Source organism: Saccostrea cucullata, unplaced genomic scaffold (assembly GCF_032062105.1).
Source record: "Saccostrea cucullata isolate Sc308-1 unplaced genomic scaffold, CSIRO_AGI_Scuc_v1 ctg5598, whole genome shotgun sequence".
NCBI classification, from domain to species: domain Eukaryota; kingdom Metazoa; phylum Mollusca; class Bivalvia; order Ostreida; family Ostreidae; genus Saccostrea; species Saccostrea cuccullata.
The window spans coordinates 3,020-16,706 of NW_026940094.1; the positions used below are offsets into that span (position 1 = coordinate 3,020).

The 13,687-nt window shown below is 35.1% G+C and overlaps 1 protein-coding gene across 1 annotated transcript; it reads right to left on the bottom strand.

The window, feature by feature from the left end:
- Nucleotides 1–1,391: 1,391 nt before the first annotated feature.
- Nucleotides 1,392–12,542, bottom strand: LOC134254751 (microfibril-associated glycoprotein 4-like). The gene is made up of 6 exons (XM_062737278.1): nt 12,259–12,542; nt 11,799–11,938; nt 10,875–10,971; nt 10,302–10,469; nt 1,675–1,916; nt 1,392–1,540 (listed from the first exon to the last, which is right to left on the bottom strand). Exons 1-5 carry the CDS (start codon nt 12,488–12,490, stop codon nt 1,675–1,677), a joined length of 879 nt encoding a protein of 292 aa, XP_062593262.1. The 5' UTR covers nt 12,491–12,542; the 3' UTR covers nt 1,392–1,540.
- Between the last annotated feature and the right edge of the window lie 1,145 nt (nt 12,543–13,687).

Consider the following 13,687-nt stretch of genomic DNA (forward strand, 5'->3'; position numbering starts at 1 on the left):
TTAAAAACGTAACCTTTAAACACCGATTTGTGTTTTGAAAAAAAAAAAACAAAAAGTTAGACTATCGGTATAAGTCTACTACAACGTATATTGTGCATTCAAGAAAGGAAAGATCTATTTCTTTTTAATGATTATTTGTAGCAATAGAAGATATTGATCTTCAGAAAATGTTAATTATTTCTACTTTAAGCTCATAATCTAGTATCAGTGGGAATCTAGTATCATTGCGTTCTTGTCACACCTAACAATCAAGCTATCTAAATATATTAATGGTATGATTAGATTTGTTGAAAGAAATATTCAGTACGCCTCACTTCAACATTTTAGCTTATTTTCTACATGATATTAAAAAAAACAATAATTTTAATTTAAGCAGTTTCAAGTAGATTAATGGATAATTAAATGCTCATTCATTAAAATACTCCATGGATGGAAAAAGATGGGGATATGTTTTATAGAGGTATAATCTTAGATGTATTGTACCACAAAACATCTTAACATCTTTATTACAATGAAACTTGTCTTATCCGACATGCACGGGGAACAGATTTATGTGTCGGAATAAACAAAGTGTATAGTAGTATTGCAGCGTGTAAAGATCATTGATATAAGTATGAATTACAAATGAAATTAAATGGCTGAAATAACAGCAAAGAGTATTGTATGTGTAGCATTAAACAGCTTCCACTGAAACAATAAAGTAATCTTTATCCTAATTCTCCGTCCAGTTATCTCCATTTATCAGTGTTTGGAAAAAAGAACAAAATATTTCTAATTTCAAATTTATTACAACACGTGTAAAGTACATCTTTTAAGGTAATTCCACACTCCTATGATGTCATAGGTTTTTGCAAAATCTGTATTTAGTTTAAATTCACACCTTATAGAAAAATATTTCTTGGAAGAATGCTTTACAATAGGTGTAATGATAAATGTTGTTTAGTTAAAGAATTCAAAAAATGCATATTTTCTATATTTAATCAATTATTCAATCTTTAAATAATGTTTACAAGGGCAATAACTCCTTCTAAGGTCTCTTCATTCAGGCATTTGCTTTTCTGTAAAATAGTTTACCTGATATTCACAATTCAAAAGTATCTTTTAAATAGGAAGTACTTAGGAACACTCAGCATCAGAATTATGCATATTAACCAGTTTTTACATGTTTTTCTCAATAATTTTAACAAAGAATGTACAATTTTTTGATGTCGATATACACTTCTGTTTATTTATGTTTTGCATCTTAAATAATATGGTGACCTATACATTTTTTGCAATAAATGGAAAGTTTAAAGTATATTGAATAAAAATATATGCAGTTTTTGTACTTTGAACCTATAAAATTGTGAGTGTGGAAATTCCTTAATGAATACATCAAGTACCGCTTTACAGAAGAGTTCAATCCCCTTCCTTACCGAAAACATATCCGATTACATGTTTATTACTTGATGTTAAATATTTAAAAAAAAAGAACTCAGCGATGGAAATTAATTTAAAATCTTCTCGTGAGGGTTTGCGTTATCCATGGATGATCTTTTGTCTGTTAGAAAATAAATTTATACTTCAAAGATAAATTTATAATAACATTTTTTTTCTCTTAAAAAAACTTTTATAACTTTTCACAGTAATACAAAAAGAAAAAAAACTGTTATATTAAGATTTAATGATGTTTACCTAGTGACGTTTTACCATCATGGTGGTCCCCTTCACTGATGTCCCGTACATTACGGTACGATACCATAGCCAGTCCCAGGAGTTCGAGGACCATGGACCGTTAAGGAAGGCGTGGTGACAGGAGTTAAACCACCAGCCTCCTCTATTGTGAACAGCACAGTTATTAATAGACCTGTCGTTATCTCTGTCCTTGGTGGTGAATGGCATTCCAGACAGATCGTGGCCGCTTGTCATGCTGTCTCCTGAAATAAAATAGTAATATGTTTTACGGTGTGACCGTTGGGGCAAGCGCAGTTTATTTACTATCATTAACCTACACATGTACTGTATATCATTCTCGAAAAAGAAAGCAAAAAGATAAAAAAACAAAACAATAAAAAGAAATCATTTCCCAAGCATCGGGATCGAGATTCCAAACTTCTCGGAAGTTTCCGACAAAATCGGAAATACCCGAACCGCTAAAGTGACGAAAGTATGACGTCAGATAAAAAGTTATGTTGACTTAGGGCGCAACAATCTAATTAAAATTAGATGTTAGATCCGCTCACATACTAGCTACACTAACATCTAACAACATCCCATAGGGTGTAACGTCAGAGGTAAAACTCGGAACAACTCTAGACTTATTCGCTTCGATAACATCAACAAAATATCCGATGATTTTGCCAGCGACAATTTGATTGGTTGATAAATTTTGACCTCTGACGTGACCCTCTATGGGATGTTGTTAGATGTTGGTGTAGCGAGTATGCGAGCGGATCCAACATCTAATTTTAAATAGATTGAGGGCGCAAACGCTAGTTTTATAGAAAAGAGATTGCATTAAATCATTCTTTTCAAGTAAGCTGTTGCTATGTTTTAGCCACCATGTCGCTATCCACCGCAACATGTTTTCCGAGTTTCACGGAAGCAACCGACATATCTTCGTCAAAATTGGTAAGTTTCCGGTGACGTCATTTGTATCATTTCCGAAGGGCAAGGTGAAGGCCGGTCTTGTGGCATGGGGGTATTTTTTGGAATAAGGTAAGGTAAAATCATTTCGTTAAGATTTTGGTAAGAAACAATGTCCTTTAATTATACCCGCACTTTCTTAAGAAAGTTCGGGTATATTGTTGTTACTCATGTCCGTCCGTCCGTCCGTCTGTCACACTTTTCTTCCCTGAACTCCTCTTACATTTTACACAGTAGCCTAATCATCTTTTGGGAGATGGTTGGTGGTGTCATGTAGATGTGCAGTAAGGTTTCAGAATTTTGATTTTGCCCCGGGGGGTCAAATGGGGGTCGAAAAATGACGGTTTGTTATGCAAAAAGTCCCGTCTTCCCTGAACTCCTTTTACATTTTACTCAGCAGCTTAATCACCTTTTGGGGGATGATTGGTGGTGTCATGTAGATGTGCAATAAGGTTTCAGAATTTTGATTTTGCCCCGGGGGGTCAAATGGGGGTCGAAAAATGACGTTTTTTATGCAAAAATTCCCGTCTTCCCTGAACTCCTCTTACATTTTACACAGTTACCTAATCATCTTTTAGGAGATCTTTGGTGGTGTCATGTAGATGTGCAGTAAGGTTTCAGAATTTAGATTTTGCCCCGGGGGGTCAAATGGGGGTCGAAAAATGACGTTTTTTTATGCAAAAAGCCCCGTCTTCCGTGATCTCCTCTTACATTTTACTCAGCAGCCTAATCATCTTTTGGGAGATGGTTAGTCGGGTCATGTAGATGTGCAGTAAGGTTACGGAATTTTGATTTTGCCCCAGGGGGTCAAATGGGGGTCGAAAAATAACTTTTTTTAGCAAAAAGCCCTGTCTTCCCTGAACTCCTCTTACATTTTACTCAACAGCCTAATCATCTTTTGGGAGATGGTTCGTGGGGTCATGTAGATGTGCAGTAAGGTTTCGATATTTTAATTTTGCCCCGGGGGGTGAAATGTAGGTCGAAAAATTATGTTTTTTATGCAAAAAGCCCCGTTTTCTCTGAACTCCTCTTACATTTTACTCAGCAGCCTAATCACCTTTTGGGAGATGGTTGGTGGTGTCCTGTAGATGTGCAGTAAGGTTTCGGAATTTTGATTTTGCCCCGGGGGGTCAAATAGGGTTCAAAAAATGATGTTTTTATGCAAAAAGCCCCGTCTTCCCTGAAATTCTCCTACATTTTACACAGTAGCCTAATCATCTTTTGGGAGATGGTTGGTGGTGTCATGTAGATGTGCAGTAAGTTTTCGTAATTTTGATTTTTTCCACGGGGGTCAAATGGGGGCGGAAAAATGACGTTTTTGTGCAAAAGTCCTGTCTTTCCTGAAGTCCTTCTTAATGTTACTCAGAAGCCTTTTAGGAGAGTTAAATATTTTGAAAATTATGTAAAACATATGTGAAACACCTTGAATTTTTATAAGTAATTAATGTACATGTCAAATGTGAGAGTCATATCTCATCTCAATCAAAAGTTATAAGCAAATGCAACATTGTTGAAAAGTAGGTTAGGCTTCAAGGTCAAGGTCACAGAGTAAAAGTCATGATTCATTTGGAAAGATCTTATCACAGGTAAAAATATACATGCATTATAATATGAATGCCCTAACTTTTCTCTTACAAAATGATGAATTTATAGCAATTTAATTTTTTTGCAAGTAGGTCAAACTTCTAGGTCATATGTAAAAAAAAACCATGCCATTCTCGCAGGTAAATACTAGTACATAAGTTTAATATGAATGCCTTCTCCCTTTCCCATTCAGTAGATATTACTGTGATGACCCAGGTTAATTTTATTCAGACAGAAGGACAGTCTGACATACAAATGTACATATTTTTATATGAATTGTATGGGTAAAATTGGACCAGTGGTTCTGGAGAAGTAAAAAATGTAAAAAAATTTCAGGCAAACAGATGGACGACATGTCACGACAGACGTTATATGATAAGGAAACCAGAAAAGCTCAAATGAGTGTTTTGAAAGGGTTACAATATGGTTGCAGTATTTGAAGAGCTTTTTTTTTTTTCATGCAGAGATATGCATGACCAACATATTCATGTTTTATATTTTCTTTAGTAATTTGTTTGTTTGTTGTGAATACATCTCTCTCGGGAATTTTTCCCTCATATGGAGACACCACCAAATAATAATGAAGACAAGATGTGTTTGTGAAACACTGATGTCCCTGTATGGAAGCCTATTGCGAAGGTTGAAGTTTCTCAAATATATGTCAAACTCAAAAGTCAAGGTCAAAGGGTTCAAAGTGTTGGTATCAGAAAAAAGTCTTGTCACAAGGAATGCACATGTGAAATAAGAAATCCCTAGTACTTCCTGTTCAAAAGTTAATTGCTAAGGTTATATAATTTTTTAAGTGGTTCAAACTCTACGGTCAAGGTCAAACATATTTATACTTGTTGACAGTTCACAATGAATACGCATTAAAGCCCTAGCACCTACTGATCAAAATTAAGGCTAAGTTTAAAGTTGGGTATTTTTCTTGTAAAAATGTGTATTCTAGGTCAAGTGATCAGAGGTAAAAATTAATGTTACCCAAATAAAAGGTCTTAATTGTCACAAGAAATAAACCTATAAAATGCGGAAGCCATTTGTATAGCCCATCCCTTAAAACTTATGGGCAAGGTTATAATTTCTGCAGACAAATAGACAGACATAATTCTAGAGCCGAGCTCGTTGCAAAGCAACGAGTAGGTCTTCCGTCCTGTTTGACCGAGAGAAACTTTCATTTGAAAAAAAAAGAGTAATGAAGTCGAAAAATGGTTTAATCCTCCAAATCTATGTTCATTTTTGCAAAATCAAGCTATTTTTGGCAACTTCCCGTTTGACCGGAAGTACCGTCGACGGACGGAAAATTAAGATTTAAGCTTCCAGTGACATATGCTATCCAAAAACCTGTCAAGAACAACAAAAATATGCAATTTTTAACTACTTCCGGTTTGACCGGAAGTGACGTCCCCGGACATATTTTGACAACCTCATTAAATAAACCTTGACATTTTGGACAACTTTGCTTTTTTGACGTATTATAAATTCTAAATACTTTTCGAGATATTAAACAAAAACTTTCAAGGGTCCTAGATCCCTAATTTTAGGGGCCAGACCCTTTTTAATGATATCAAATGAAAGCGCTTGTAATTATGCCAAACTTTTATTCTACATGTCTTAACAAAATATTTTTAGTTTTCAAGATAGAAAGGAAAATATCTGTAAATTTTCGCTCTTTAAGGCGTTCTAATTTTTGACCCCTATATAGCGCCATTTGAATGCAGAAATCGAAAAACAAAAACCGATGTGCACAACTTCAATCCTTCTGTTATCTAAAACAAGTAAAATTTCTGCTCCAGCTTTTGTGATCTCTGAGCCTTTATCCGGAAACGAAAGCTTATGATTTTTTGTTTAAAGGGGAATAACTCAAAACCGGAAGTGACTTTTTGAAATTTCAGTCATCATTCTGATAGAGTTTATAAACATCTATAACCTCTGAAAAATTGAGCGAAATCTGTTGAGAAATGAGTAAGATATGAGGCCTCAAAGTTGGCGTCTAGGAAGTAGAAGAAAAAAAAAGAATAATAATCACTAGAGCTGAGCTCGTTGCAAAGCAACGAGTAGGTCCTCCATCCGGTTCTGACCGGAAATGCCGGAAGTGACGGAACTAAAGAAAGCAATGAGATAAGAAGTCTCCAGTGACTTTATAATTTCAATTTTGCATCAAAACCTTAAAAATTAGCCATTTTTGCTAATTCCGGTTTGACCGGAAGTGACAACGACGGACGGAAAAATACTTTTTATGCTCCCAGAGAGATATGTGACCCAAAAACTTGTATAAAACGGCAAAAAGAACGTGTTTTATGACTACTTCCGGTTTTGCCGGAAATGACGACGCCAGACGTATTTTGTCTCCCTCAGTAAATTGAGCTTGACATTTTGAACAACTTTGCTTTTTTGATGTATTACAAATTCTCAATGCTTTTTGAGTAATAAAGGAAAAACGTTTGACCCCTCTAGGCCCTTAATTTTAGGGCCAGCCCTTTTTTCGAGATATCATTTGAAAGATCTTGGGATTCTACACTTCTTTTGTTATATATGTTTTAACAAAATATTTCCAGGTAAAAAGATTGCGTGGAATAGATGTCAAAAATTTTGAAATTCGCGAAAGGACAATTTTTGGGCCACAGCCAGCGCCGACGTGCGACACTTCCAAAAAAAACGAAATCATTTTCGCATATCTACAGACTTAAGACTATCATACCGGAAAATTTCACGTTTCTATCTATAGCCATTTCTGAGAACGTTCGCGGACAACCTGACCCTTCAAAATTCGCAAATCAACAATATCTCCAAACCGGAAGTGACGTCATCAAATCGAAAAATAATGCATAAAGTTCAAGTAATGTTACATTAGTCCCGAAAGTTTCGTTGAAATCCATCAAGCCGTTTTTGAGAAATCGCGTGCACAAAATCGGTAAGAAAAAAAATAATAATAACTAGAGCAAAGCTCGTTGCAAAGCAACGAGTAGGTCTTCCGTCCAGTTTTGACCGGAAGCGCCAAAAGTGACATAAAAAAAGAAAGCAATGAGCTAAGTCGTCTCCACTCACTTTATAATTTCAATTTTGCATCAAAAACCTTTAAGATAACCCCTCATTTTAGTGGCCAGCCCCTTTTGCAATATATCATTTGAAAGATCTTGGAATTCTACACTTCTTTTGTTCTATATGTTTTAACAAAATGTTTCCAGGTAAAAAGATATCGTAGAAAAGGTGTTCAAAAATTTGAAATTCGCGATATGACTATTTTCGGGCCATAGCGAGCGCCGACGTACGTCACTTCCGATAAAAATTAACTACGTTATACATATCTATAGACTTTGGTCTATCATACCTAAAAGTTTCATGTTTCTATTTTTAGCCATTATTGAGAAAGTCTGGAGACAACATGACCCTTAAAAAATCATAAAATCGACAATATCTCCAAACTGGAAGTGACGTCATCAAATCGGAAAAAAATGCATGAGGTTCAAGTAATGCTATATAAGTCCTGAAAGTTTCCTGGAAATCCATCGAGCCGTTTTCGAAAGATCGCGTGCACAAAATCGGTAAGATAAAAAAAGAATAATAATAACTAGAGCAAAGCTCGTTGCAAAGCAACGAGTAGGTCTTCCCTCCAGTTTTGACCGGAAGCGCCAAAAGTGACATAAAAAAAGAAAGCAATGAGCTAAGTCGTCTCCAATCACTTTATAATTTCAATTTTGCATCAAAACCTTTAAAATAAGCCATGTTTGGCTACTTCCTGTTTGACCGGAAGTGACGCCGACGGACGGAAAATTAATTTTTATGCTCCCAGAGACATATGTTATCCAAAAACATGTCAAGAACGGCAAAAATATGCGTTTTCCAACTACTTCCGGTTTGGCCGGAAGTGACGACGCCGGACGTATTTTGACGTCTTCACTAGATAAAGCTTGACATTTTAAACAATTTTGCTTCTTTGACGTATTAAAAATTCTCAATACTTTTTGAGATATAAGGAAAATACTTTCGGCCCCTCTTGGCCCCTCATTTTAGTGGCCAGCCCCTTTTGCAATATATAATTTGAAAGATCTTGGAATTCTACACTTCTTTTGTTCTATATGTTTTAACAAAATGTTTCCAGGTAAAAAGATATCGTAGAAAAGGTGTTCAAAAATTTGAAATTCGCGATATGACTATTTTCGGGCCATAGCGAGCGCCGACGTACGTCACTTCCGATAAAAATTAACTACGTTATACATATCTATAGACTTTGTTCTATCATACCTGAAATTTTCATGTTTCTATCTTACGCCATTATTGAGAAAGTCTGGAGACAACATGACCCTTAAAAAATCATAAAATCGACAATATCTCCAAACTGGAAGTGACGTCATCAAATCGGAAAAAAAAGCATGAGGTTCAAGTAATGCTATATAAGTCCTGAAAGTTTCATGGAAATCCATCGAGCCGTTTTTGAGAAATCGCGTGCACAAAATCGGTAAGAAAAAAAAGAATAATAATAATAAAAGTGAAAAAGAAACCTAAGAATAACAAGAAGGTCTTCCGCTGAAGACGGAAGACCTTAATAATAAAAGTGAAAAAGAAACCTAAGAATAACAAGAAGGTCTTCCGCTGAAGACGGAAGACCTTAATTACCAACAGAATCAGTAGAAGGTCTTCCGTTGGAAACGGAAGACCTTAATAAACACAGGAAACAAAATATGTACATAATTAGTCAAATGGAAAAAAATATCTACTATTTAATTGGAATCACAAAATAGATTGTTATTTCAGGGATAGAGAGTGGGTAGAGAGGTTAGACCCCCCTCTCTGGAATTTCCTTTGTTATTTAAACAAGACTATATACTGAAGCAAATAAAAAATGACTTCGAACATCCTCCCCCTAACTTAGAAAACTTCGACCCCACAATCATTGTTTTTATTTTGTTTACATGTATTTGTTTTCAGTTTATGAGTTTTTTTCTCCTGCTTGTAAGGAAATTCTAGGCATGAATTTTTTGACTGAGATGTGAACCCCCCTCTCTACTCCCGAAAAAAAATTTTGGATCCGCACCAGTATTGGCAGTAACTGAATGTCACATCGACAAGGGGAGATAACTTCACAATATGATATTCGTCTAGTGTGGCATGCGATGATCTTTGACCCTTTTTGAACGTTAACCTAATCGTTTGGGTTTATTTTACCCCCCACTATACCTTAACTTGTACTTACCGACCTCCATGTGCTATAAGAAAATGTCCATTGAAAAGATGGTTGCCCCCCCCCCCCCCCACTTTTTACCACAGCATATACAAAGCAAGGAAATATGGGGAAAAAAATTGGAAGTGAAAGTAAGTTTGCCTTGAAAAAAAGGTGCCCACTACCCCCCCCCCCCCCCCCCCCCATTTCATTTTTTTTCCTTGTTAATTTTTTTAGTTAATTAAAAAAAATTCACAGGTTGCCCCCCCCCCCCCCACTTTCAAAAACGATGCTACGTGCCTGAATTATATAGAATTATTTTGACTTTTTCCTTGGTAAGCCGCCCGTAGGATTGTGTATTTAGAGACAAACACCTTAGTGTGGGCATTACTGTCTCATGAAAGCATCTAGTTGTTTTACTATTTTTGATTTATTCGCGCAAAGGACATTGGTTATTGCAGGAATTCTGGGAATGGTGCACAGAGAAATTTGGCAGACGAATGTACAGATTTTAATCCGAATTTCCTCTGTTCATACACGTTAGTCTATTGAGCTCGCTGCACTCGCTATAACAATATATAAATAGACACAACATACATCTACAGTCCATCTATCGAAAAAGTTCCCTCACAGTTCAAAGACCTTGAGTACCGAGCAAAGGACAAAATTTGTAGCCCTCCACCGGCAGGTGGTGGCGTCTCCACATGAATGAAAAATTCTTGAGAGAGACGTTAAACAACATAAAATCAATCAATCGATATAAACATCGATATTCACGAATTACCTGCCCGCCCCCTATTATTACCTAATAATAGAGCTGAATTTCAGAGAAAGAGTTGTCTTTCTGTCACAAGAAATTAATCTCTCTCTCTCTCTTTCTCCTATTTGATTGTCATTCATTTTTTTTTACCATTTATCATTTCCGTTTACCTACCCAGGGTCCCAGTAGCTGGTCCGCCAAGAAAAAGTCGGTATTTGTTGGTTTCGTCAGCAACAGAGAACTGGCTGTATAATTCATAGAGCTTTGTGCCATTGGTCAGTGTCAGGGTGACGTAGAGGGAGGTGTTGCTTCTCTTAGTAAGTTGATGTATAACGTCATTTCCTTAAATATTCTATCGTCGATTAATATAAAGAATTCATAAAGCAAAACATATTTATTTCAAGTTGTCATACAACTCAACATATGATTATGAAGGTATGCAGAAATTTCTAATTGTGTAGTGCATGCGGCAATTAACGTACATGTTTTGAAATCAAAGTAGGTAAATCGTTATATATTGTATTTTACTTAAATTGTTATTAATTTCATTTTAACTGCTAGATTAAATGCTAATTTAAACTGTTAATGATCAGAAGAATTAGCATCCCCTAAAACAGCATAAAATATTACACAGTTATAGATGGGTACAATGTAAATAGCAAATTAATGGTTCCCCGAGGGAGAGGAATGTTTCTACATCTGGACCCTATGTCCTCTGTAGTCATTCTATAACTGTATATAGTTTACCTATCCAGTAGGATCCGCTAGGATGCCCGAATCCCGTCTTGTAGTCGGACCACGTTCTGTCGAATGACACCGAACCACTGACACGTTTCTGTAAAGCCTGAGTTTTTATGAAGAAAAGGAGGTTATTTTTATTTATTTATTATTTTTTGGGGGATAGTTTATTTTTACTTTCACACAAATTATACAAATATAAAAACAGACGTATATGTAAATAAATATACAAGACAGTTTGAAATAAAGCAACAACAAAAAAAGTAATAAAAGCTAGTGTCAACGTTTATGTAGAGAGAAAGAGAAGGAGAGGAAGATTGAGAGAGCGAGAATGTCAGAGAGAGAAAGATGTGGGACACACACTTTCTTGAATAAGTAACAGTAAGAAAAATTTTAAAGTATATCAACTATTCCCTGCCAATTTCTTTCAAATTCATCATAATCTCAAAACTTGCGTATTATATTAATCCCAACAACTACTAGTATTTAAAGTAGAAAAAAAAAATTGTTATCAAATTGATAATACAGTAAAAATCGGTTATAACGAAGTCACAGGAACCTATGACACAGGAATTACTTCGCTATATCCGTAATTCGTTATAACCATATAAGAAATTCATTAAATTTATATAGTTGGAGATCCAAGATGACTACGCTATATCCGTAAATTCGCAATATCCGTGTTCGTACTAAACGAGTTTTGCTATATTATATATTTTTTTTCTACTTTGTAATTAAAAAAATATTTAATTCGGAATTTCATTATCTTCCTATAAAATAAACTAGAACAACCATTTAATGTTCATTCTGCGAAAAGATTTGATATCAGCGTTCAAATCAAAGATTAATAAATTGTTAAACAAGGAATAGTTATAATTGATGGTGGAGCTGAAGAGTGAGAGAGAAAGAGAGAGAGAGAGAGAGAGATCTTACTGTCCACCCTCCACCCTCTGTCATCATGTCACAGAAGACGCTGACCTTGCTTTCAATACCAAATGGATAGATCTCATACACACCAGATTCTGTATTACCATTTACATAGAGGTCCTTGCAATCTTTATATTTGTGTGACTCTGAAAGAAAAAAGAAAAAAAATATATGGCTACCTACCTCTCTTATCTCTATATCACAGTACACGTGTACCTGACTCTTATTACCCAGGGGATCTTTGAGATTAACGCCAGAGAAATTGTGACTGTGTAAATAGTTATCGCGACAATTCGTATAATGTTTTAAACCTGAATTTAAGAGAAATACATTCATGATTATGCAATTATCATATCAATGAACATCCAGACAAACTTCAGAGAGAGAGAGAGAGAGAGAGAGAGAGAGAGAGAGAGAGAGAGAGAGAGAGAGAGAGAGAGAGAGAGAGAGAGAGAGAGAGATTTACCTTTCTTGACAATTCTAACATCTTCATGGGTCTTGTTTACATCTTCTTCAAGTTTCTTAACCATCCGCCTGAGGGAATCAACAGATTCTTGGATCCTCCCCTGCTGGATCACAAGTTCTCGAATCTGCATCATTGTCTCTCCATTACTGGCACAACGATCTTTCGAGTAAATGTACTGGGAACTTGTACATACGATGCCGGACAAAAGGAGCGCTGCCCACACCATTGCCATGATTTTACTACCTTGATCTTTTCTTAACGAAAGCGTTTCTGGAATAAAGTGTATTTTGAAAATATCAGCAGCTTTATATATGGTTCTTATCACGGAAGATTAAAATTTAACCAATAATATGTCATTGCCTTTAACCATTTAACGTCACTTAAATGTTATTCATGGAAAAACTGTTAAAGTCAGATAAACTTATTAAGCATGGATCACAGTCGTAATATCAGACAGGAGACTAGCTTTTACTCCATCTATTGCTTATTGAAAATAATTATTAGCTTTTCACAAGTTCACACAATTCAAAATAAACAAACAAATACAGTGTACACTTGATTTCTTAGTACCTTTTGTTCTTGTTACAAAACTGCACAGATTTCATCCCGTTTTTGTGTATGTTTATTCAGTTAAAGAGAGTCTTTTACCTCTTTCAAAAAAGTAAAAATATTAGATACCTTTAAGGGATATGGAGATAACGAACAGGAAACAAGATAAAATAAGAGCAGGGCAAACACAGACCTCCGAAGGTGGAATCAAGTGCCATGGAATGGAACTGGAACGCATTTTCAGGGAATGCAAATGTCTGTTTTTAGTCCAGCTTCAAAGAGTTTTATCAAATTTGCCTCTGTTAAGTAAGGAATTAATAGCCCTCCCCCTTCCCCACTTGATTAAAGAATATATTTGAATTTTTAGATGTCTCTATTTTAGAAAGCTTAATATTTATAGTCAAGATGTATAACCTTTTCTCTGTTTTATGTATTTTACTATTTCATAGAAATGTTGAAATATAAAACCTTAAGTGTGAAAGATTCATATATACGATCTAATGCAATTTTTCATTTAGAAAAAAATACTCATTAGCGATGTCTGCATTTCTTGACAGCTTTCCATCCTGACATTAGATAAAAAAAAATCAACAAAAAGTCGATCAAAACTTCTATCAAAAAAAAAAATCCCTGATAGAAGGATAAATATTTTTGATTTTCATTTTTGAATTTAACTAAATTTAAAATCATTAAAAAATACAAATTGTTGTATTAAAAAAATATCATAAAGACAACAAATTGTTTGTGATTTATCAATTACAGTCCATTTTTCATTTAAATGTCAACCATTGCAAACATTAGTTTTGAATTATTGTTATGATAAGCTTTTGATATTACGTACCACCGTCACATGCATTACTAGCAAGTAACCGTCAGCACC